We start from the raw sequence: 24268 nt of genomic DNA, 5'->3' as shown, positions 1-24268 counted from the left end.
CTATTCAATGTGCCATAAGAGCCTCTGCTGTTTTCTGCTGCAGGAAATGCCATCTGTAAATCAAAGTACAGTTCGTTGAATTCCTTTTCCTCTGCTGCCCCCTAGGGTTAAGTGTGTGTCTTGCAAACTTAATTCACAATCCCTTCATTCTGTTGTACCAGGAGCACATTTTCTGCCTGTTTGTATTTCAAATCTAGAGTCATAGGTAAAGGTAAAGGGACCCCTGACCATTAGGTCCAGTCGTGGCCGACTCTGGGGTTGCAGCGCTCATCTCGCCTTATTGGCCAAGGGAGCTGGCGTACAGCTTCTGGGTCATGTGGCCAGCATGACTAAGCTGCTTCTGGCGAACCAGAGCAGTGCACGGAAAAGCTTGTTTACCTTCCCACCCAAGTGGTACCTATTTATCTACTTGCACTTTGACGTGCTTTCGAACTGCTAGATTGGCAGGAGCAGGGACTGAGCAACGGGAACTCACCCCGTCGTGGGGATTCGAACCGCCAACCTTCTGATCAGCAAGTCCTAGGCTCTGTGGTTTAACCCACAGCGCCACCCATGTCCCTTAGAGTCATACTGCTGCTCATTTTTTTAAAAAAAACAAAACAAAACCCTGCTCTGTAAGCAGCCCATAAAACCAACTGACACTCCCTTCTGTCATTGTCTCTGGCAGAAACAAGAAAAACACATGCACTCTGCTTGCTTCTCTTTCTCTCTCTCTCTCCACAACCACCTAACAATGTGTTTTCAGCGGTCAGCACTGCTATCAGGAATAGCAGCCACACAAGTGGTCCGCTCTGAATCTATTCAGAGACAAGGGACACATTCATAGACACACATTATATGTGTGTGTTTTCAGGGTCTCCCAACAGCCCCCCTCCCACAAGTGAATAAAGGGAAATTCAGACTGCATCCCTTACTACCACAACCCAGTCAAAGGTACTCCTACTCGGAAGTAAGCCCCATGGAGTGAATAGTGTGAATAAACCCTGAGTTAAGTGTGTGTGTGTGTGTGTGTGTGTGTGTGTGTGTGTGTGTGTGTTTAATGCACACATTTCCTCCCATAATTCAACCACTCCTGTGCAAATGCTATTATTATTATTATTATTATTATTATTAAGGATGCAGGTGGCGCTGTGGGTTAAACCACAGAGCCTAGGACTTGCCAATCGGAAGGTTGGCGGTTCGAATCCCTGTGACAGGGTGAGCTCCTGTTGCTCGGTCCCTGCTCCTGCCCACCTAGCAGTTCAAAAGCACGTCTAAGTGCAAGTAGATAAATAGGTACCGCTCCAGCGGGAAGGAAAATGGCGTTTCCGTGCACTGCTCTGGTTCGCCAGAAGCGGCTTAGTCATGCTGGCCACATGACCCGGAAGCTGTACACCGGCTCCCTTGGCCAATAAAGCGAGGTGAGCGCCGCAACCCCAGAGTCGGCCACGACTGGACCTAATGGTCAGGGGTCCCTTTACCTTACTACTACTATTACTCCTGCTCTGACCTAGTTTCCAAATTGCGTTAAATGAACTTGTACCTGCAAAGCTTGCACTTGGAGGTAGGCACCATCCAGACCCCTGGAGTCTGGGAGCAAGCATGGTGGGGTACAGTTTCAACAAACACATACATACATACATACACACACATACACACACACATTCACTGAACATGTGAAGTTGGCTTGCAATGAGGAGTGAAGTGAACTGAAGCTTATCCCTTGACTGGGTACTTTACAACAGAGAGCAGTCACCCGCATCATCAGCGTCACAGAAACAAGAGCCAGGCCAACCTATACTTTCAGAAAGTTCTTGGGAAGATGACTAATAGCGTAAGGAGCCATACCAAATGCTTGGGCCGTGTTTTAAAGCAGGGGTCGGCAACCTAAGGCCCATGGGCCACAAGTGGCCCATGGGGGTCGTTTAACCGGCCCCCGAGCCACCCCCAAACCGAGCCACCCACTCAACAAGTCCCTGCACGCTATGCTAAACCAGCGCGGCGCAGGGACTCGCTTCCACGGTGCCAGAAATCGCGTGTGCACATGTGCAGACGCCAGAAATCGTGTCTGTGCAGACACAGATGCCGGAAATTGCGGGCGCGCAATCCAGCCCATGGACGGATCTCTGCTGGAGTGAACCGGCCCAGGCGAGGTAAACCTTGCCGCCCCCTGTTTTAAAGACATCAATTCAGCTGATTCTTTTGCCTTCAGTTAACAGCTTCTAGAGCCAGCAGCTGGGTTCCTAGAATAGCCAGGCCAGAGGTGGGTCAGGGGTGATGGGATCCCAAGTCCAGCAACATCTGGAGCGCTGCAGGATGGCCATCCCGGATCTAAGGAGAAGGGTCAGGGTCACCTTCTTCAGAAAGAGGGGGGGAGGACAGTCGCCTGATTCAGACAAGCCCCAATCTAGGAAAATAAACACCCTTTGTTTGGAGGAAGCAAGGGACTGGGTCTGATACGGAGTTAGAAGGACACAGAGCCACCCCAGCCTACTCTGGTTCTGGAGAAAAATATTTGCTTCATTTGACCGATCATTTCATTAAAAGAACCAGAGTTGCAAGATGCTATGCATTTCTCAAGGGAAAGTCAACGTTCTCTGGTCCTTGGAATAGGGCTGTCCGTGGTGCACTAGCACCACCTGCTGGAAGTTAGAAGTGGCACATTTAGTGCCCAAAATCCAACTATTCTGGACAACAGCCATACGAGAAATATGTAAAATAACTAAGCAAGTATTAGACACCACCCCAGAACTGGCCCTACGACAACAATGCCCACTTACACCACAAAGAACTCATAACTCACCTACTTTCAGCAGCCAGAAACACCATAACCAGACACTGGAGAGACCTGTCAGGAGTAAGCATGGACCAATGGTACCAAATAGTATGGAAAAAGTAACCAATAAACTGAAACTGACACGGGGACAAACAGAAGAAGACGCCTTTACCCCAGTATGGCTCTCCTTTATCGCGTACACAGCCCAACAAGACAATGACAATAATCCACCAACAGCATACAAATCGATATGGCTAACCTGATCCAAAACACCCAACCACCCCACTCACACACGAAAACGAAGATCACCACAGCCAACCACAAATGAACAACCAACCCCAACCTCTCTCACCAACAAAGGAACACAAGTGAACAGCACAAGCAACGCTGACACCAAATCCTACATACATTAAGCAAAATAGAAACATCGCCACCCGACCCCACCCATCTTCCCTCACTCCACCGCCTTTTCTTCCTAATGTCTCAACAAATGAAACTGATTTGTAAAAATGTTACATGGAAAAAATATGAGAGACATTACACATACTTCTGTAAGTCAAGAAAATCTTTAATAAAAAAGAAGAAGAAGAAGTGAAACAACATCCAAAACAGCTTCAGAAAGTTTCATTCCTAAAGTTCCTGGCGGCATTAAAAGAAGCATGCTCATTTTAATGGCATCACTAATTCCTCTTAGCAATGCAATCTATCCACCCTTCATCTATCCATCAATGGCAATGGTTCCGCTGCAACAGAGTATATAAAGAGAAGCCAAGGCTGTGCTCGTGGCACTGATTTTTTTAAATATGGAAAAGCTAAGAAATCTCACCAATCTGCTGTCTGGCAGGGTTGTGTCGGTGAGGGATAAGCACCTTGCTCCCCTTCCCAAACTGCATAGCAGAGAAGCTTTCCCCAAATGGCTAAATGCAACAATCAACATCAGCTGCTGGACTGGGAAGCAGATCTGCATGTGGAGGACCTATTTGTATGTGCAGTTCCTTACCCAGCTAGGAACAAGCAAGCAGAGCCCAGCTTTCATGCCCGTTGTAGCCCTTAGCTGAGGCTTCCTCAACCTCAACCCTCCAGATGTTTTGAGACTACAGTTCCCAGCGTCCCTGACCACTGGTCCTGCTAGGTAGGGATCATGGGAGTTGTGGGCCCAAAACCCAAAATGCTTGTTTACAAAGCTATTGTACTACTAACCTTACTATATGCTTGTGAAACATGGACCACTTATAAACGCCATCTCCAACTCCTCAAAATATTCCATCAACAGTGTCTCCGAAAAAAATTTACACATCACTTGGGAAGACAGGCAAACTAATATCAGTGTACTGGAAGAAGCAAAGATCACCAGTGTTGAAGCAATGATTCTTCAACATCAACTTCGTTGGACTGGTCATGTTGTGTGGATGCCTGATTATCGTCTTCCAAAGCAACTACTCTATTCTACTCTAAAAATGGAAAGTGTAATGCTGGTGGTCAACAAAAGAGGTTTAAAGACTGTCTCAAGGCAAATCTAAAAAAATATAGTATAAATACTGACAACTGGGAAACACTGCCCTGCAAGCGCTCCAGTTGGAGAACAGCCTTTAGCAAAGGTGTAGTGGACTTTGAAGACACTCGAACTCAGGACGCAAGGGGGATAAGAGGAAGGCACGCTTGGCAAACCATTACCATGATCAACTCCCGCCCAGGAACCAATGTCCCCACTGTGGAAGGACGTGTGGATCCAGAATTGGCCTCCACAGTCACTTACGGACTCATTGTTAAAACCGTGTCTATAGAAGACAATCTTACTTGGCTACAAGTGACCGTCAAAAAAGAAGGCCAAAAACATCTGGAGGGCCGAGGCTGAGGAAGCCTGCCTTAGCTGCATCGGGGCAAATGTAGTTGCAAAGGCAGTGCAGTTACTCTATCTAACAGAAGTACCCCCTGCAGCAAAATGTTGCACTGTGCCCCGTTCCACCTATCATCCTGGTTTTCTGTCTTCACCCACCTCAGCAGTCAGCATTCTACACTCCCTGAGCATGGAATGTCTTCACTAGGCCGTTTAGAGGGGTCCCTTCTCTGATATCCCCCCCTCTAAATATTGTTTGTACTTCTGGAAAGTTTGTTGTTCCCCTGGGCCTGCCGAAACCTCCCTCTTATGTGTGTGTGGGGGGGTGTGCTGTTTTGGCTACATAAGCAATGGCACTCAAAGCCTGAACACTGAAAAGAGTTTACAGTATCTGTTTAATGTCATTATTGTTTGGTGTGTGTGTGTGTGTGTCAATAGTCACATTTCAATGCAAATTCTTCTTGACCATTTTGAGGTTTGCAACAACAACTGGAGCAGGCATCCCCAAACTTGGCCCTCCAGATGTTTTGGGACTACAATTCCCATCATCTCTGACTACTGGTCCTGTTAGCTAAGGATGGTGGGAGTTGTAGTCCCAAAACATCTGGAGGGCCGAGTCTGAGAATTCCTGAACTGGAGGTTCACAAACTTTTTATTGATAAAGTAAAAGGTAAAGGTACCCCTGCCCTTTTTATTGATAATAATCAGCTAAATAGTTTGAGGATCTATACAACTGTGTAACATGCAGACAAAAGCATTTTTAGAGAAATCAAAGACTGGAACTGAGGGAAGTTGGGGGGGGGTTCTGTGGGGGGGAGGAAAAATGGGGGGGAATAAGGATGATATGTTTCTGGATAATATGTTTTGTTTCAATTTTGAATAAAAGTTATTTAAAACAAAAACAAAAAACACCCCAAAAATGGGCATTCGAGATGTGCTCTGTGTGTGACTTAGCTGGCTGCATCCCAGTCTATGCATGTTCATTGCAGAGAGCATCTGTAAAACTGCTCTGCATGGACTGCAGGGAATCGCAGCAGCTTTCTACAGGTGTTCTAGGGAGTGCAGGGAGGCTTGTCCGTTAGAGTGAATGGGGCACTGCCACAGCAACTTCCATCTATCTCCAGCCAGCCAGTACCAGCAGGTGGCACAATCTGTCCAATTCCTCCTCCATAGTCTCAAAGTGTCTCTTGTAGAACTCATGGGGACACAGCTAGAATTAGTCTGCTCTGCTTGTTCTGGGGTCCACTGCTGTTGGCTTCCTTGCTTTCTGCACTACCAGCCCAAAGAGCAGCAGCCACCAATGGTTAGGGGCCTAGCGCCTGTTGCCAAGATGCCCCTTTTCTGTGCATAATCGCTTCTCCTATTTTGAACACTTGCAAAGTGATCAGGTCAGGTGTGTCCAAATGTTCTAATTTACAAGCGGAAGGCAAAAGTGATTTGCCCTTTGAAGCTGCTGCCTCCTGGAGGACTGTTTGCAAGAGGGGGTGAAGTTATTGTTTTAATTTGCTTGTAATTAATTTAGGCTCTTTTATCCACCAGGTGTTTTGATTTTTTACAGTGCAATTCAGTACCGCATGGATTCCAGGAAGACAAACTTCCAAGTCGCTGAGTATGTGTAGGGTTGCCGCAGCCCAGCCAAAGCTAAGTGCTTTTTACATACAGTGGTGCCTCGCAAGACGAAAAACTCGCTAGACGAAAGAGTTTTTGTTTTTTGAGGTGCTTCGCAAGACGAATTTCCTATGGGCTTGCTTCGCAACACGAAACGTCTTGCGAGTTTGTTTCCTTTTTCTTAAAGCCGCTAAGCCGTTAATAGCCGCTAAGCCGCTAATAGCCGTGCTTCGCAAGACGAAAAAACCGCAAGACGAAGAGACTCGCGGAACGGATTAATTTCGTCTTGCGAGGCACCACTGTATGGTGTTTCCAGACTATCACAGTTTCATGGGTGGGATTCATCACATACGGTCAAATTCAGATCTCGCAAGTATAGGGTATTGCGAGGTCTTACATAACAAACCCACTTCCCCTCCCCAAACCAATTTTGTTGTGATAAGGAAAGTGATAGAAAATTGCACAGGAAAGTGCATGATAGCACTCACTTTGAAGCGAGGTTAGATTATGTCTTTATCAAGCAACTGTTCTGATTTGTTTGTTGAGAGGTCATATGGCAATCAGCATTCATCCGGAATTCATCCTGATTTGCTTGTGGTGTGGTTGTGCATCTTCCCATTAATCATTCACTCATCCCACGGGAATTTCCCCATCACTTTCCTAACCACAAAAAGTCAGTTTGTTTGTTTTTAAGTGGATTTGTTCCACCAGGGCAACAGAGCAATGGAATCGACTTCAATTGCATAAACCTAATTTTTTGGTGCGCACTCAGATCCAACTCACAAAATACTGACAGTTTGGGGGTGACCACAGCCTCATTAGTATAGCTGTCAATGTTCCCCCTTATTCCGAATGTTCCTATTCCCTTATTCCGAATAGGATTCCTCATAAAGGTAAAGGGACCCCTGACAATTAGGTCCAGTCGTGGCCAACTGGGGTTGCGGCGCTCATCTCGCTTTATTGGCTGAGGGAGCTGGCGTACAGTTTCCAGGTCATGTGGCAAGCATGACTAAGCCGCTTCTGGCAAACCAGAGCAGCGCATGGAAATGCCGTTTACCTTCCCGCCAGAGCGTTACCTATTTATCTACTTGCACTTTGACGTGCTTTCGAACTGCTAGGTTGGCAGGAGCAGGGATCAAGAAATGGGAGCACACCCCGTTGCGGGGATTCGAACCACCGACCTTCTGATGGGCAAGTCCTAGGCTCTGTGGTTTAACCCACAGTGCCACCCGCGTCCCAGGATTCCTCATAGGAAAAGGGAAAAGTTGACAGCTATGCTCATTAGGGATCCCGACAGCCTGCCCAATACTCTGCTGAGCAAGGCAGCCTTAGTTAGGTTTAAGCACACCTACCTTGGCATAGCATCAGAAGAACGGAAGCATTTCCAGGATTGTGTGCATGTAGCCAATATAAAACTGGCATGTACCATATTTTTCTGTATATAAGACGGTGTTATTTTATTTAAAAATTATGCAAAAAAATGGGGTTGTCTTATACACAGATAGTGGAGAGGTGGGATGGGCGATTGGTGGCTGCCGCGAGCTGGAGATTGTTGGCGGTGTTTTTGAAGGTGATTGGTGTTTGCGGCAAGGTCCGCTGGCTATTGGCTGCTGCGGCAATTGGGCGTGCGATTGGCGTTTGCTTTTGGCGAGCGTGCATATGATTCGTGGCTTTGCCGATGTGCGTGCGATTGGCTGTGGCAATCCTGCGGGTAAGTGGTTTTTTTGCAAAAAAACAAACCGGGGGGGGGGGGACGCTCAGCAACCATGTGCAATCACCCCCCAAAAAAAGCTCAGCAACTGTGGGCAATCTCCCTCCATTTTCTCAATTTGGAGTCCCAAAAAAGAGACGAAAAATGTGGTAATGACCGCTCCCCGCATAAAACGGGGGGCGCCCTTTGCGTGGACACGTGCAGCCCCTGGATCTGGACGCAGGCTTGGCTTCGCCTTCCCCCAGGTGGGATACCTGGAGGTCTCCGCCTACCTCAGTCGGTTGTCCAATCCCGCCTGGGGGAAGTGTTGCCAAGGAGACCAGGCCAGGTAGGGAAGGGACTACCTGCCCATACAGTAGAGGGAGGATCTTACCTGGGAATCCTCACTCTGCTCCAGAGCTTCTCCCACCCTACCCACCCTCAGTTAAGTCTTATTTTACAGCTTAACTTTTCTTCACAGGTATGCGGGCGCTGCTACATCAAGGTCACTGTTAAAGGGCCGGAAAGGAATTCCCCTGCATTGGCAGGTTTTCCCTTTCCCGTAGCAAAACGTCACAACTTTGGCGGTATCAGGCCTTGGGCGGAATCCTTTAGTCTATCTTCCTCTTTGCACTGGCGATACCAGGGTTCCCCGTTAAAGGGCTTTCTGAAGGGAGGCTTTGACCGTACGCCGAAAGGTCGTCATTGCTCTCCCCTGCGGCGGTGGCGTAACGGGGGCGGTTATCTCTGCTTGAACATATGTGCTCCAGAGCCGGCCCACCCCCCACACACACACACACACTGGATAACCCTGATGCTCCCTAGGTCCCCGGCTGGGGACTGGGGAGGGAGAACGCCCAATGCCTGAGCCAAGGTCTACCCACATCTGAAATATAATAAAGTTGTGGCCAATTTAATCCCATAGGACGTTGTCTTGAGTCGTTATTCCACATGACGGGGGGGCACCCAGGATCTGGGGGACTCCGCCTGTCCACGCAATACTTAAGCTGCAATCCAAATTGCACTTACTGGGAAGGAACATAGCAAGACTTACATCTGCGTAAACATGTGTGCAACAAGCATCTTATACTTCAGCAGGGTTTCTGCCTTTTCTTATTATCACAGTGTAGGAGCCAATATACAACCTTTCTACATATCCGGATGCTGGTGCAGCAAATGTTGGGAAATGGTGCCATTCATTATCTGTGCTGTGCGTTCTGCCCTCCTGAGTCCATAATGTGGCTTTGGGATGCCGCATCCTGCTGCTGTCGCTGGGAAGTTCGCCCATCTGGCCTTTTTCCAGGAACCCCTGGCTGAAGTGCGGGAATCTTGGCATCCCACAAAGACAATAGGAGGAAGATCATCGGGGCACGGCGGGCAGAGGCCGCATGGACTGGCGGAAGGGGCAGGAAGCCCACAGAAGTGCAGAGGAAACAGAACAGCAGGAGACGAAAGCACCTTAGGGGCACCAGCGACTACCGACAGGAATCATAAAACCTGATGTGATGACCAGGAGCCAGCTCTTTCCCTTCCGAAGCAGGGCTGCCTGGAGGGGGGGGGAGCAGGATCAAATGCAGACTGGGAAGCCGCAACACACAATTGCCTCTTTGGGTCCAGAGTATTTGAGTTCAGACGAGTTTGCTTTGCCCAAGCAGGGGAAACTGTGATCGAGGGACCAGGGACAGGGGGTGCAATTTGATTCAATTCACATTTAAAGGCAAAGTTAAGGAAATCACTCTTTCTAAAACAATATGCGAAACAACAGATATCCTTTGAATTTTTTATTTCTCCAGATTTTGCAACGCGGTTCCCCAGCCACACATTCTGTACAAAAATGCATATGCTGGAGTAAAGTATGTGCATATATTAGCGACATACAAAAATACATTCTATTATGCAGAATTGCATGCAAAAGTATGTGCATTAGAAGAAGGTCTAAAATGCTGGAGAATTTTCATGTGGACCCACACAGGCACATCTGAAATTGAGGGGAACTAAACTTAAAGACTGAAAATATGAGAAACCGAAACTTGTCATATTTGCACACCCTTATGACAGATGTATAGGACGCAGGTGGCACTATAGGTTAAACCACAGAGCCTAGGATTTGCCAATCAGAAGGTCGGCGGTTCGAATCCCTGTGACAGGGTGAGCTTCCGTTGCTCGGTCCCTGCTCCTGCCAACCTAGCAGTTTGAAAGCACGTCAAGTGCAAGTAGATAAATAGGTACCGCTCCGGCGGGAAGGTAAATGGCGTTTCCGTGTGCTGCTCTGGTTCGCCAGAAGTGGCTTAGTCATGCTGGTGACATGACCTGGAAGCTGTACGCCGGCTCCCTCAGCCAGTAAAGCGAGATGAGTGCCGCAACCCCAGAGTCGGCCACGACTGGACCTAATGGTCAGGGGTCCCTTTACCTTTATGACAGATGTAACAACAATTTGTGCTATCTTTACAAAACTGGGACTGGGATTGTATAGGGTTGTTGGCAGGTTTAAAGAGAGTTTGACTTGAAGTTTTAGCGTTTGAGTTACAACTGGGCTGAAAGCTTTCTTGAGACCATGCATCCATCATGAAATTGATGTGTGGGATACTCGGAAACTTGGGAGGGGGGTAATATTTTAAGACATTTTGGGTGTTTTTAAAGATAAGGCGGCCACTGGCTCCCCACCAAATTAAAAGAAGGGGGGAAAATCCACGGAAGGTCTTAGAAATGGGTTGATTGATTGAGATAATCTTTAGTGGCATTTTCACTCCACCCCAATGAAATGCCAAACAGTTTCAGCCAGCCTTCTTCTTAGGGTTTCCCAGGAGAAAAACTCAACTCTCAGGATGAGGAGGCAGAAGCAAACAAGGTGGATCATCCTCTGCTTCGCTCCAAGAGCTTTTGCTCTTTGTGTCCCCCCGGGGTAAATTAATATCAGGGGTGGCTATTAACATCTGTGACCCACCAGCCATTGGACTCCAGCTCCCATCAGCTCCACCGGCATGGCCAATGGTCTTGGATGATGGGAGTCATAGCCCAACATCTAGGGGATGGCATGTTCCTCACCCTGATCAAGATTCACTGCTGAGTCGGGAGAGGAGAGAAATTGGCTTTGCTTGGGGTTTCAGTGTGAACCTACATAATTTCCACTTTCCAAAACAATATGCAGCTATTCTCCAATAACACAGCTATTCTCGAAAATTTGCATTTCTCTGAATTTTGTGACGAAATAATGTTTACAAGTATGTGTAAATTAGGCAAATTGCACATAAAAATGGGTACCTATTTGTGAAGATAGCATATGAAATACTTTATCTTAGGCGAAATTGTTTGCCCAAAAAAGGATTGTATTAGACAAAATTGCATGTAAAACTGTCCCTATTAGGATAAATCTGAAATAAAATGCTGGTGAATATTCACGAGGACTTAAAAAATGCAAACTAATGCAGCAATGTGGAGAACTGTAGACTGGGGAAATGAGAAGCTGAAAGAAAACAAAACTGAGACATTTGTCCATCCCTGCCGCTGAGACATCAGTTTTAGCCAAAATCTTCTCCCAATCTACCATTCGCCATCCTGTAGCTTCTAGGTTCTGCTCTTCTTTACTGCCTGAGCTCCAAGGGACCAGGCAATGCCGCCAACCTCCATTTTTAAAATGATGATGATGGTGGTGGTGGTGATGGCCCTCTAGATTGGGACAAGGGGCAGAGTCAAGGCAGATGAAGGGTGGGGCCTGGAGGAGACTATCAGATGTGGGGATGGGCACAAAGAGGCAAATGGACTGTAGCAGAGCAAGGCAGAATATGGCAGCTGAATGTATGGATGGTACCTCAGGTTACATACGCTTCAGGTTACATACGCTTCAGGTTACAGACTCCGCTAACCCAGAAATAGTACCTCAGGTTAAGAACTTTGCTTCAGGATGAGAACAGAAATTGTGCAGCTGTGGCACAGCAGCAGCGGGAGGCCCCATTAGCTAAAGTGGTACTTCAGGTTAAGAACAGTTTCAGGTTAAGTACGGACCTCCGGAACGAATTAAGTACATAACCAGAGGTACCACTGTACTGGCTTTCCGTACCAGATGCTAATTATCTGAAAAAATACATTTTTCCTGATCAGACCAATAATATAATGGCTGACTGAATGGAAAAGCTCGGGCACATCTTAGCTGATGGTGAACCTACAGTCATCATCTGAGGCCCTCTTCCACGAGAGGTCCAGAGGGTGGCACCCCGAGAACAGGCCCTTTCTGTGGTGGTTCCCCATATGTGGAATGTTCTCCCCAGGAAGGCTCGCCTGGTGTCTTCATTAGATACCTTTAGGCGCCAGGGGAAAACTTTCTTCTGTAACCAGGCCTTTGGCTTTTAATTATCTGTGGTCTTTCAGAAGTGGGTGAAATGTTTTTAATGTATTTCTCCCCACCCCACCCTTCTTGGTTTTAATGTATCCATGTGGAGTTTTTTGTCTGGTTGTTTGTTTGGTTGTAAGTCACTTTGGGTTGTCCTGGGCAAGATAAAGTGACTAACAAAGTTAATTAATAAATAAGAATAATATACATATTGCCATTCCATGCTTTGCAACTGCTTCAGCATTCCTGATATGCTGGAGTACTAATCGTGTTACGAAACATACAAAACAGCTTGCCAGGAAAAGGAAAACTCTGAGCATGTGTAGTTGCTCATTCGAAATCCGCTTAAATCACAGCACCATCATGACTACTGGAATAATATGGATTTTTGCTTCTGCTGCCCTGATGCTTAAACATCAACAATAGGCACTATTTTGTTGCGTAAAAGTATAATGTGTTTTTTTCAGAAGAGCATCTGTGACCATGGATGTCCCCAGCTGACTGCCCCATTGGCAGCGCAATACTCGTGCCAGCCTAGGTGTTCGGCCAGTTTGCCTTTGCCACCACCATCTGCCCCTCTCAGTGGTCATTTGGGGAGGGGGCTGCCCCACCCGGTGGCACGTGTGAAAATGCTCTTCGAAGAGGATGCCAGAGACCTTATTCCTTTGCAAGATTTCACATGGAACCAAAGTGCTGACAAGGTCCCGTTTGGATGGGAGTGGGCTGAATGATAAGGCTTGGAAATGAAGTCGCCTTCCTCAGCCTCTCTTATCGCGCTTTCCTTTCTCTCTTCCTGAAGGCAGTTTATATAACCTGCTATCTGTCAGGGCCTTGCAGAAAGGACCCTTCTCAAGCAGCTTTTTTGTAACGGAAAAGGCTTCTCATTTTATCTCTACTCCAAACAGAGAGGAAACTGATCTCTGGATCCAGGGGAGCCTCAAGCGAGGAGCTACAAAGCAGTCTAAAATGATGCAGTCCACTTTGCCCTTGCAGAATTCTGCCCCGCTCCCTGTGTAGATCTAACCTCAGCTGCACGGAACCAAGTCATGAGAAATAAAGTGATCCCTTTGCCTGCGGGAACCATATGAGGCCCAACATAGCAGTTAAATGTTCTCCAAACCAGTCCCAATTGTGGACAATTACTGTGGGAGGTTGGGGAGAGGGGACACAGTCAAAGGTATAGGTTAAATAAGTCGGTCCCAGCTCCTGGGGCAGTTGCTCTGTTGCAAACCCAGGATACCTGTTTTCCAGGCTTGGTTTGTTGTTTAAAAGGCCTGACTTATCTGTGCAAGTGCACTTCCCTGTTCCAGCCGAGCCTTCCTTCCGATATGATTGTTGACCTCGCCTGAAATGGAGATTTCCAGCAATTGTTTCTAACATAAAGGCCTTTTGGCCCCTTGCTGGAGCCAAGCCAAGGTCCCCTCCTCACCCCCCCCCCTCGCTGCCAGAAAGTGCAGAGCCATCATCTTTTGCCGATTAGTTGTGTCACAATCCTAGCGGTCCTGGGCTTAGCTCTGAGTCTGTCCCCACCTAATAACTTAAAGTTTGCTTTCTAGGACACACAACACAACGTCATACCCCCAGTTCTCCCAGGTTTCCTCAGTTTACCCCTATAACATTGCACTTGCAAGGGAGTGAGGGAAATTTGCAGAGGTCTGTAGCCTGGGGAGAGTTTCAAGGTCCAAATGGAAAGGCCTGGGGGAGATGGCGTTGTCCCCTGGTTCTCAGGTTCCCCATCCCTGATATAAAGACTATATGGATTATATGGCTATATGGACCCTCCAGTCTTCTGAGACCCCTGAATACCAGTTGCTGGAGAGCAATCGCCAGAGAAAGGCCATTTTCCAGTGGTCTCCAAACTTTTTTCGAAGAGTGCTAGATTTGATTATGTGAAGGGCCATGAGGGCCGACCAAAGGGCCAAACTTTTTTTGGGATTGAAGCAAGAGTAATAAAAAGAAAATGTTATTTAGGGGAACTGAATTTAATTCTAAATTATATTCCGGAAACGTGGGAGATTTCAGGGGGTCAAAAATAATGGATGTACCAAGAAGCAAAAAAACTTGTTTTGATGAATTGGAAGAGCCGCAAAAAGATTCCATTGAGCACATGGATTGATAATACGGACAGATTAGCTACATACGAACGAATTGCATGTTGATGCGAAATAAGAATGGAAAAACATGAAGAAATCTGGAATGAATATTTAAGCGATAAGGCGGATAGTGGTGGGAAGTAGGGGGAGGAGAGAGAGGTGGAAAAATATTGTTTAAAAAGGTGTAGTCGTAGGTATATCAGTGTATTCAAATCTGAATTGTCAAATTGTGCTATTATTGTCATTATGGTTTTTATTGTATATGTCTTTTTTAAAAAAAGGATTGGATCGGATTAGGCCCACAAAATGGTCTTTGGACATGCCTGCTTTATATCATCATCATCAATCTTTATTACAGTCCAGAGACCCAACAAATCATTACAAAGCAATACACAATTCATACAGCCTACCTCCAGGTTAAACAAGCATTTTGTTCAGAATATAGGGATCATTTGTTCTTGCAACCACCAATAAAAACTTTGCCACTGCTAATGTTCTAGCATTTGTCCGGTCTTCCAATAAGAACCTGACATAGTGAGCCTCTGATTTTCCCGGGAAAGGTACCAGCAAGGGTAGTATCAGTTCAGCCCTGGCTTGCTCATATTTTGCACAATGCAACAAAATATGTTTTATGGAATCGATGTCTTGAGCACACGAGCAAAGTCTGTCCTGGTAGGGAACTCCTCTCAACCTGCCAGCCAACACTGCAGAAGGAAAGACATTTAGTCTGGCTTTGGTGAAAAGCCTTCGATAGTTTATATGCAGCTTATGGGTTTTGCAGAGACATCTGGCTGGCCAGAATGCTGGACTAGATGGATCCTTGGCCTGAACCAGCAAGGTTTCCCTCTTATTCCACTACACCTTTTCTCCAGGAGACCAACGTGAGTGATTACCAGACTCTGCAAGCCAAGAGACAACTGTGAAGTACATAATCAATGGTTCCTGCCCACTGTGGAGGCTGATGAGCCTTAATTCCTTCCAATCAGCTTCCACTGTGGGGCAGTTAATTCTGCCACACCTCCAGATCAGGTGTGACTGGAACAACCCGGAGCAGAGAGTGGTCTGAATTAATCAAACTCAAATGAGATGGACCATTGCATCTCCGCATGTTGCTGCTCTTCCAATCAACAAGTCTTTCTTACCTCATCACACTTTTGAAAAGCTAACCTTTTCTGGTGAAATGCTGTTCCAATTATAAATGAAAATACAGATGTTCCTCTCCCCTCCCCCACCCGAGGTCTTTCCCAGATCTATAATCTGGAATGAAAGAAGATGTGAATCTGGGACCTTCAATATACCAAGTATGTACCCTACCCTTGGGCCACGATGACTCCTCTACAAGATCTAGTAGTATTTTAAACTTAGGAGCTTCATGTCAGGTATCGTGTGGTCCACAGGCCAGTTGCAAAATCAGCTGTCTCTGTGAGGAGCTGGCTTCAGGTAGCGCTCCTGACCAACTCCTGTTACAGAGATACCTGCAAATGTGACATGAAGGCTGGCAACGTCAACCCCCCCCCACCCAAGTGAGGATCCGTTGCAGACGCTAGCGCCAGTTTTACGAATAAGCTAAACAATCTATAGCTTAGGCCCCCACACTCTTGGGGGACCCCCCAAAAAAATTAAAGGGGAAAAAACTGGATGTACATTTCCAAAATATAAGATTAAAAAACAAATAAAATAAAACCTACATACAGCAACAGTGTTTTGTGTTGTATTGGCTCCTATGATGCACCATATTTTTCGCTCTATAAGACGCACCAAACCATAAGACGCACCTAGTTTTTGGAAGAGGAAAACAAGAAAAAAAAATTCTGAATCCCAGAAGCCAGGACATCAAGCGGGATTGCTGCGCAGTGATCCCACTTGCTGTCTGGGCTTGTGGGATAGCCGCGTGCAGCCTCTCCTGGGCAAGGGGAGCCTACATCCCCCTGCCCGGGAGAGGCTGCACACGGCTAAGGCTCCCCCAAGAGCCACACTCCCTTTAAAGAGCGTGTGGAGTGTGTGTGCGTCTCTTGGAAGCTTTTCCCCAAGGAGGGAGAAGGGCTCCACGCGGCTCTTTAAAGGGAGCGCTGAGCAGAGCCTCCCGCCTGCATTCGCTCCACATTTCCCCTTACTTTTTAGGAGGGGAAAAGTGCTTCTTATAGAGCGAAAATATGGTGAGTAATGGGCCCCGCCTGCTAGCCTGCTCCCTAGAATATCACTGGTTTGCTCATTTCTATATATAGGGTGCCTACATTCTGCATGGACTAGTTGCACAACAACATGTAGCATGCAGCTGCCGACTGCAGTGCAGCGCAGTTGAATGTAGCTCAAGCTGTTGTACCTGTTACCTGATATTAAAGAGTGCTTGTAGACTGATGATCATGCAGCATAGACGAAGGGTATAAGTCTTATGCCTACTGATTGATTTCATGTAATACATAATTTGTTTATTTTGATCCCATTATGGCTTTAGATAGCTATTAGGTCCATAAATTACCATATAGCACATATTCAACAACAACAAAAAAGGGCGACAATTTGTTGTTGACAAAGGACAGCTGGACATATAAAGGGCCTCATCAAACCTAAATCTGGCCCTGCAGACGACTGCAGTGCCTGGAGACAGGCAGACAGGTCTGGACTGCTCTCTGCCACTGACTCTTCCTGCTCACTAAATCCTGTTACCTCTTCAGCTTCTGACACCTCCTCCTCCTCCCAGTCTGCTGCCTCTTCTCCCTCTGACCACTCATCATCGTCCCACCACCAGTCCTCTGGCTCTGAGCCTTCTTCCCTTGAAGGTTCCCTTGGGGGTTCCCCAGCTGGTGCCTCCCCACTCCTTTGCATCCAGCCAGTCTGTGACAGCTTGATCCTCCAGATGTCGTTGGACTACAATTCCCATCAGCCCTGACAATTGGCCATACTGGCTGGCGTTGGTGGGAGATGTTGTTCAGCAACATCTGGAGGGCCAAAGCTTCCCCACCCATGGCATAAAGCATACAAGGAATCATTATTGGCCTCCCATTTTGCAGACAGGGAAACAGAGGCCAAAGAGAAGGAAAACGACTCGCAACTGGAATCCCAGGGGACATTCTTGTTGACTCTGTAGCAACTCCCAATGCACTCTGGTTGCATTGTTATGGATGCTCCAGCTCACCCTGTCTTTGCAGGCTGTGGTTTTGACCAGGGAGGCAAGCTTTGAAACAGCACTTCAGAGAAAGGAAATCAACCTCAGGAAAAATCTGCATCCTCAGATGTTCTTCGAAAGTTGTCATGGGCCTCTCTGAATCGCCTGATATCTGTCCTTGGTGCCTGCCAGGCCATCTGAGCCAAATCTGCATGCATTCAAGAAAAGGGAAGTCCAAGGGATGGGACCGTGTTTGACAGCTCGTTTTACACCAAAGCCTGTGCTCTCAGGATAGCAGGCGATGATGCTCATTTCCTGTGCAGAGGGAGGAAAAGCAGCAGCAAGGACGCCAGCCACAAGCACACATTCCTGGAAAGACTGCACCGAAAGACCCAGCTGAGCTACCAAGTTGAGAGACTTCAGACCAGAGGTCCATCATCTCAGCGCAGCAAAGGATCGTCTTTGGCTTCCAATAAGGTAAGTAAGGCATGGAAATAAACTTCAAGTTTTCCATCTCTCCTCCAGAAACAAAACTTTTCACCAGCATCTGAGCTTGTATAGAGACCCTCCCAGAGACACCTCTGTTACAGACGCCAGATTTCCGTCTGCTTAAAGAAGCAGCAACTTTCCCTTCCTTCCTCCAAATGCCCTGGAGAAAGTAAGAGTTATTTTATTTATTTGTTTGCAGTGGCTGCCAAGTTATGAATCTTTTTCTAAGGTTGGAGGCAGGCAGTGATTGCTGTCCTTCTGGGGAGAGTGAAAGAAGGAATTTTGAGAGGCATCGCTGCGTGTCCCACTCTTAAGCAGGTGTGGCAGGACTTTGCATCATTTTAAACAACCCACAAAAATCTGTTTGACCAGAAGTGACTGTGAGTCAAAATAATGTGTGCCTGAAAAGGGAAGTAAAGCCTCTTTCGAACTCTCTTGATAACATTTGTCCGTCTGCAGCATGATACCTTTTATTTGATAAAAGTGAGCCTTTGAGATGCACCGAATTCTCCTTTCACCAAGCCAGAACCTACTTCAGAATTATGGCAGTTCCACACCATACATATAAAGCGCATCCATTGCACAAGTGCATGACTTCCCCCAAGGAATCCTGGGAACTGCAGTTTGTTAGGGATGCTGGGAATTATAGCTCCGTGACAGGGCCAGATTTAGGTTTGATGCGGCCCTAGGCTACTGAAGGTAATGGGGCCCTTTATATGTCCAGCTGTCCTTTGTCAACAACAAATTGTCACTGTTTTTTGTGTTGAATGTATTATATATGGTAATTTATGGACCTAATAGGTATCTAAAGCCTTATGCACATAACAAATAGGAGCCTACACAGCACAAACCACTGTTGCTGTATGTAGGTTTTATTTGTTTTTTATCTTATATTTTGGAAATGTGCATCCAGTTTCTTTTCCTTTAATTTTTTTGGGGGCCCCCCAAGAGAGTGAGGCCCTAAGCTATAGCTTGTTTAGCTTATACGTAAATCCGGCACTGCCTGTGAAGGGAAACTATAGATCTCAGTATTCTTTGATCATGGAATTATAGAACTGTAGAGTTGGAAGCGACTCAAGGAGCCATCTGGAATCTCAGCTAAAGCATCCATGACAGATGGCCATTCAACCTCTGCTTATGAGCTTCCACGAAGGAGAGTCCACCACCTCTCAAGGGAGACCATTCCACTGCCGAACTGCTCTTGCTGTCAGAAAGTTCTTCCCGATGTTTAGTTGGAATCTCCTTCCTTGCAACTTGAAGCCATTGGCTCATGCCCTACCCTCCAGAGTAGGAGAAAACAAGCTTGTTCCCTCTTCCATGTGACAGCCCTTGAGGTATTTGAAGAGGGCCATCATATCCGTCTTCTCGATGGAAGTCAAGTGCTTTAAGTGTGTGTTGGATTTGCTTTAAGTTTATGGTGTGTAATTGTTCCTATTCCTGCATGAAGGAAGAGTCGTCTGGCACTCAAAAGCCAACCATTCACCGACCACACATCCGATCTTATAAAAAGCTGTCATCTGGACCCCTTTAATAAAAGGTTTTTCTGTTGCTAGGAACAAACCAATCAGTGCTCTCTTGTCAGTGTCTGAGAACCAGCCTCTTCCAAAATCAGCATCAGTGTGGGAAAACTTGAGGATCACAGCTCAGCAGCACAGCATGCAGGTTGCACGTATAAGGTCCCAGGCTTGTATATTCTGGCACCATCTTCGATTAAAGGCTCTCGTGTGAAGCAGGGCTGGGAAATATTGCTGAAGATATTTTCAGAATGGGCGCTAAAAATAAGCCTTATTTAAACCTGGGGCATTTTAACATACAAGCTCAATGAGGTATTCCTAAGTCTCTTAAGAGATGGGTAAGACAACAACTTTTGATTATGGATTATATTGGTTAGACTGGAGCTTTGTGCTGATAATGCCATGATTTCAGGTTCAATCCCTGTACAGGACAGCTGCATATTCCTGCACTGTAGGGTATTGGACTAGATGACCCTTAGGGTTCTTTCCAACTCTGCAATTCTGTGATATTGTTGATTATATTATCCACAGTTTCCTAATACCACTTTTTCAAGTATTCAGTTTTATCTGCATTTAAAGAGACAAGGGGAGATTTTAAAAAAGCTATACTGAGGGCATATTTACAGCACTGTTCCTTTGTGTGCATATGGCTGAACTGTTGTGGCTTTCCTTATTAATTTCAGGAGTTCCTAGAAACATAGAATTGTAGAGTTTCATCTAGTCCAACCCCCTGCAGTGCAGGAAACCTTTGCCCAATGTGGGGCTTGAACCCACGACCTGAACTCAGATCTACCGACTGAGCTATCCCAGCTATTGTTCTGTGAAATCTTGATTCTGAGAATCCTAATTAATTGATTCTGAGGATCTTGATTCTGAGAATCTTTTGGTAGAGATCCCTGAGCTTTTTCACTAAGCTGCACTTTGCAGAATTCCATGGTTGGGAAATATGAGCTGTAGTGAATGTTAGGCCTACTCCAAGTGGACCCATTGACCTTAATGGGCACGACTAACTTACCTCCCTTAATTTCAATGGGTCTGCTTTGAGTAGAACCCAGGTGGACACAACCCAGTGGCCAGTGGTATGTGGTGAAATTTTTCATAGGGGAACAGTTAGGGCAGGAGGTGCCAGGTTGCAAGGGCAATAGGGGGGCTATATTGGGAACTATAATTCACCTTAGCCAAGGCCTTAGGGAGTAAGTACCTAAGCCTATTCACTAACAGCTGCTCTTTACTGAGTTATCTACATACCCTGTTGAAGAGGCAGCATTATAATCTCTGTAAGCCTTTTGATTTAGCTTTGAGCATTAAATCAAATGAATCGTAATTCTAGAGTGGTTTGTAGCTTAACTGTAGCAATGTGCGGTAAGTAGTCAGGAGAGATGGAGAGAGAGATGAATTAACAGCTAATTCACTGCTTATATATAAATGTGCTAAGTGCTATAAGCCCTGGTACACTGCTCTCTCCCCAGATCCTTTCCTTAGGGATGCCCGAAATTGAGCCTGGTACCTTACGCAGGGCATAGGTTCTCCTGCTGAACCTCCCCGGTTGGCCTGCCAGTCCTCTGCCTCTTCTTGCTTCCTTGCCATTGACTCACATTTTCCTCTGCCTCTCTCAATAGCAGCCAGCGCTTCTCTCCGAAGCCCCGGGTTTCTTTGTGACACTGATGCTCCTCAGGCGCACACTCATCTGTCGCTGCACAGCATTCTCAGTTGCCACTGAGTCGCAGGTGCACTGGGAAAGGACAACTCTGGGGTGGAAGGGCAGAGGGCTGTCTGCCCAGTGCACTTTGACTGACCACACTTGCCTAAATGGAAGCTGCTGTTGTAGTATAATATACCGTATTTTTCGCTCTATAAAACGCACCAGACCATAAGACGCACCTAGTTTTTGGAGGAGGAAAACAAGAAAAAAAAATATTCTGAATCTCAGAAACCAGAACAGCAAGAGGGATCGCTGCGTAGCGAAAGCAGAGATCCCTCTTGCTGTTCTGGCTTCTGGGATAGCTGCGCAGCCTGCATAAGACGCACACACATTTCCCCTTACTTTTTAGGAGGGAAAAAGTGAGTTTTATAGAGCAAAAAATACGGTAATTTGCAGAAAGGGGTCAACCAAAATAATGAAAGGGCTCGAGCAAGTCCCATGTGAGCAAAGCTTACAATGTTTGGGCATCTTTAACTTACAGGGGAAAGGCAGCTAAAGAAAGACATGTGAGGGGCATATAAAATTATGCATAGTGCAGAGAAAGTGAATCAAGAGGCGTTTTTCTCCCTCTCACATATTAGAACTAATGAAGCTGAAGGGTTGTGGATTCAGGACAGGCAAAAAGAGTTCTTCACACAGTACACAGTTGTAGTCATCGTAGTTATTAAAAGAATTTATATACCACCTTTCATTTCGAGAAGAAATACCAAGGTGCGTCACAAGCAACTAAAAAACAACGGCAAAATAACAAGAATAAAACCAATTATGAAAATACAGTTGCCTTTGATTAAAATACATAGAACTACATTAAAATATCACACACACACGCACACACGTTAAAACTATGGAATTGGCCAGCACCAGTTGTGATAATGGCCATCAACTTGGATGGTTTTTTAAGGTGGTTAAGATAAATTCATGGAGGATAAGGCTGTCATTATCTACCCATCTCACTGAAGGCCTCCCATTTCAGGTATCAAAGGCAGTGAATGGGGTACATGAGTGTGATTAGGACTATTGCATTCATGCCAAGCTTGCAGGATTCCCATAGGTATATGGTTTCCCATGATAGGTAAAGGTAAAGGGACCCCTGACCGTTAGGTCCAGTCGTGGCTGACTCTGGGGTTGCGGCGCTCATCTCGCTTTATTGGCTGAGGGAGCTGGCATACGCCGTTTACCTTCCCGCTGGAGCGGTACCTATTTATCTACTTCACTTTGACGTGCTTTCGAACTGCTAGGTTGGCAGGAGCAGGGACCGAGCAACGGGAGCTCACCCCGTCGCAGGGATTCAAACCGCCGACCTTCTGATCGGCAAATCCTAGGCTCTGTGGTTTAACCCACAGCACCAACCACGTCCCTTTACATGATAGGAAAAGGAATATTGGACTAGACATTCTTCTTATCTAAATAAGTAAACCTTTAAAATCCCAAATCAGTTAGGAGTCCTAGTGACTCACATGGATAGAAAAAAAACAGCAACCCGTTCTTTTAATAATTCAGAGCCTATACACATACACACACAAAACCGCTTATAATTGATGTGGATTCATAGCAAAGGGTTACAACTGTGCTAATGAGCAATGCATATCACACTTTCCAGTATCGATTACTCCTCCTTAATTTGGTTCAGTGGAATAATCAGCCCAGATCTACTAGTACTGAATTCTCTCCACCATTTCTTCTTACAGTTAACTTTTTGACCCAAAATGGGAGAGCCCGACCACCTCTTGCCTTTTAATGAATACGGAGAGTACCACAACTTGACAGAGCTTGCCCACCTGCTCAACTACACCTTCAGCTACTGCAGATTGGGGCTGGATGAGAGCGTGAAGCGGGTGTTCCTCTTTGTCCTCTACCTCATCATCTTTGTGGTGGGGCTGGTGGAGAACCTTCTGGTGATCTGGGTAAATTGGCAGACCCGAAGCCACAAGAACCTGGTCAACCTCTACATCTTCAACATGGCCATTGCAGACTTGGGAGTGGTCCTCTCCTTACCGGTCTGGATGCTGCAAGCCATGCTTGACTATACCTGGCTCTGGGGGAGCTTCCTCTGCCACTTCACTCACTACTTTTACTTTGCCAACATGTTCAGCAGCATCTTCTTTCTCACCTGCCTGAGCGTCGACCGCTATGTGTCCTTGACAACCTCCTCCCACTTCTGGCACCGACACCAGCACCTGGTGCGACGCATTGCTTGCTGCTGCATATGGGCCTTGGCTGCCATCGTCCCTTTGCCAGAGGTGTCCCACATGGAGTTAATTGACAGCACTGAGCCAGTATGTTTCTTCATGGCCCCCCTGGAGACCTACGACATCTGGGCCCTTACTCTCACCCTGCTCACTGCCTTCATTGGGTTCCTCATTCCCTTCTCCATCATGGCAGTCTTCAACATACTGACAGCGAGGCACATCAAGCGCAGCAACAAGCCTGAGAGCAGGAAGCACTGCCGCGTCATTTACGCCTACATTGCCGTCTTCCTAGTGAGCTGGCTGCCGTTCCACCTGGTTTTGCTTTTGCTGACGCTTGAAGGTACCAGCATCTTCCTCCACTGCCACTTTTTGGACTTCCTCTACTTCTTCTATGATATCATAGACTGCTTCACCCTTCTCCATTGCGTGGTCAACCCCATCCTGTACAACTTCCTGAGCAAGAACTTCAAAGGGAAGCTCATCTCTGCTGTGGTCAGGTACATCCCCAAAGACCAAATGGATCGAAAGGGCGGTGAAGGTTCCTCTTCTAACACCCAACATTCCATTGTCATAGCAAAAGAGAACACCTTGCCAAATTAAAAGTGCGCTTGATTTGGTTTATTGCTGTGGTTCCACAACACGATCCTGTGTATTCAGACATTCCCTCGCTAGCAAAGGGCAGTCTTCAGTAAGAACCTCTCTGCATACACATCACTGCTTCTTGAAATCTTGGGAAAGCAGGGCCATACAGGGTGAAATGTGGTGATTATATGCTGCTGTGCCCTGCGTTTTCTAGTAACCCTCATCCAATCCCCCACCTCAAAAAAATAACTATGGAAATAAATGTTCTGATTTCTGCTACCCTGTAATTTTATGATTATTTGGAAGATATAGATTTCTGTCAATTTCCTCTTATTTGTGAAGAGTTTTGAGTTAAAATTACATTATAAAAACATGA

At 46.4% G+C, this 24268-nt stretch overlaps 1 protein-coding gene across 1 annotated transcript; it reads left to right on the top strand.

The window, feature by feature from the left end:
- Nucleotides 1-17595: 17595 nt before the first annotated feature.
- On the top strand, nt 17596-24268 carry ACKR5 (atypical chemokine receptor 5). Its single transcript, XM_028721452.2, has 2 exons — nt 17596-17893; nt 22810-24268. Exon 2 carries the CDS (start codon nt 22828-22830, stop codon nt 23908-23910), a length of 1083 nt encoding a protein of 360 aa, XP_028577285.2. The 5' UTR covers nt 17596-17893; nt 22810-22827; the 3' UTR covers nt 23911-24268.

The sequence above is a fragment of the Podarcis muralis genome, chromosome 2 (assembly GCF_964188315.1).
Source record: "Podarcis muralis chromosome 2, rPodMur119.hap1.1, whole genome shotgun sequence".
Lineage (NCBI taxonomy): Eukaryota > Metazoa > Chordata > Lepidosauria > Squamata > Lacertidae > Podarcis > Podarcis muralis.
Note: the sequence above shows the minus strand (reverse complement) of the source record. Positions and strands in the feature narration are given on the sequence as shown.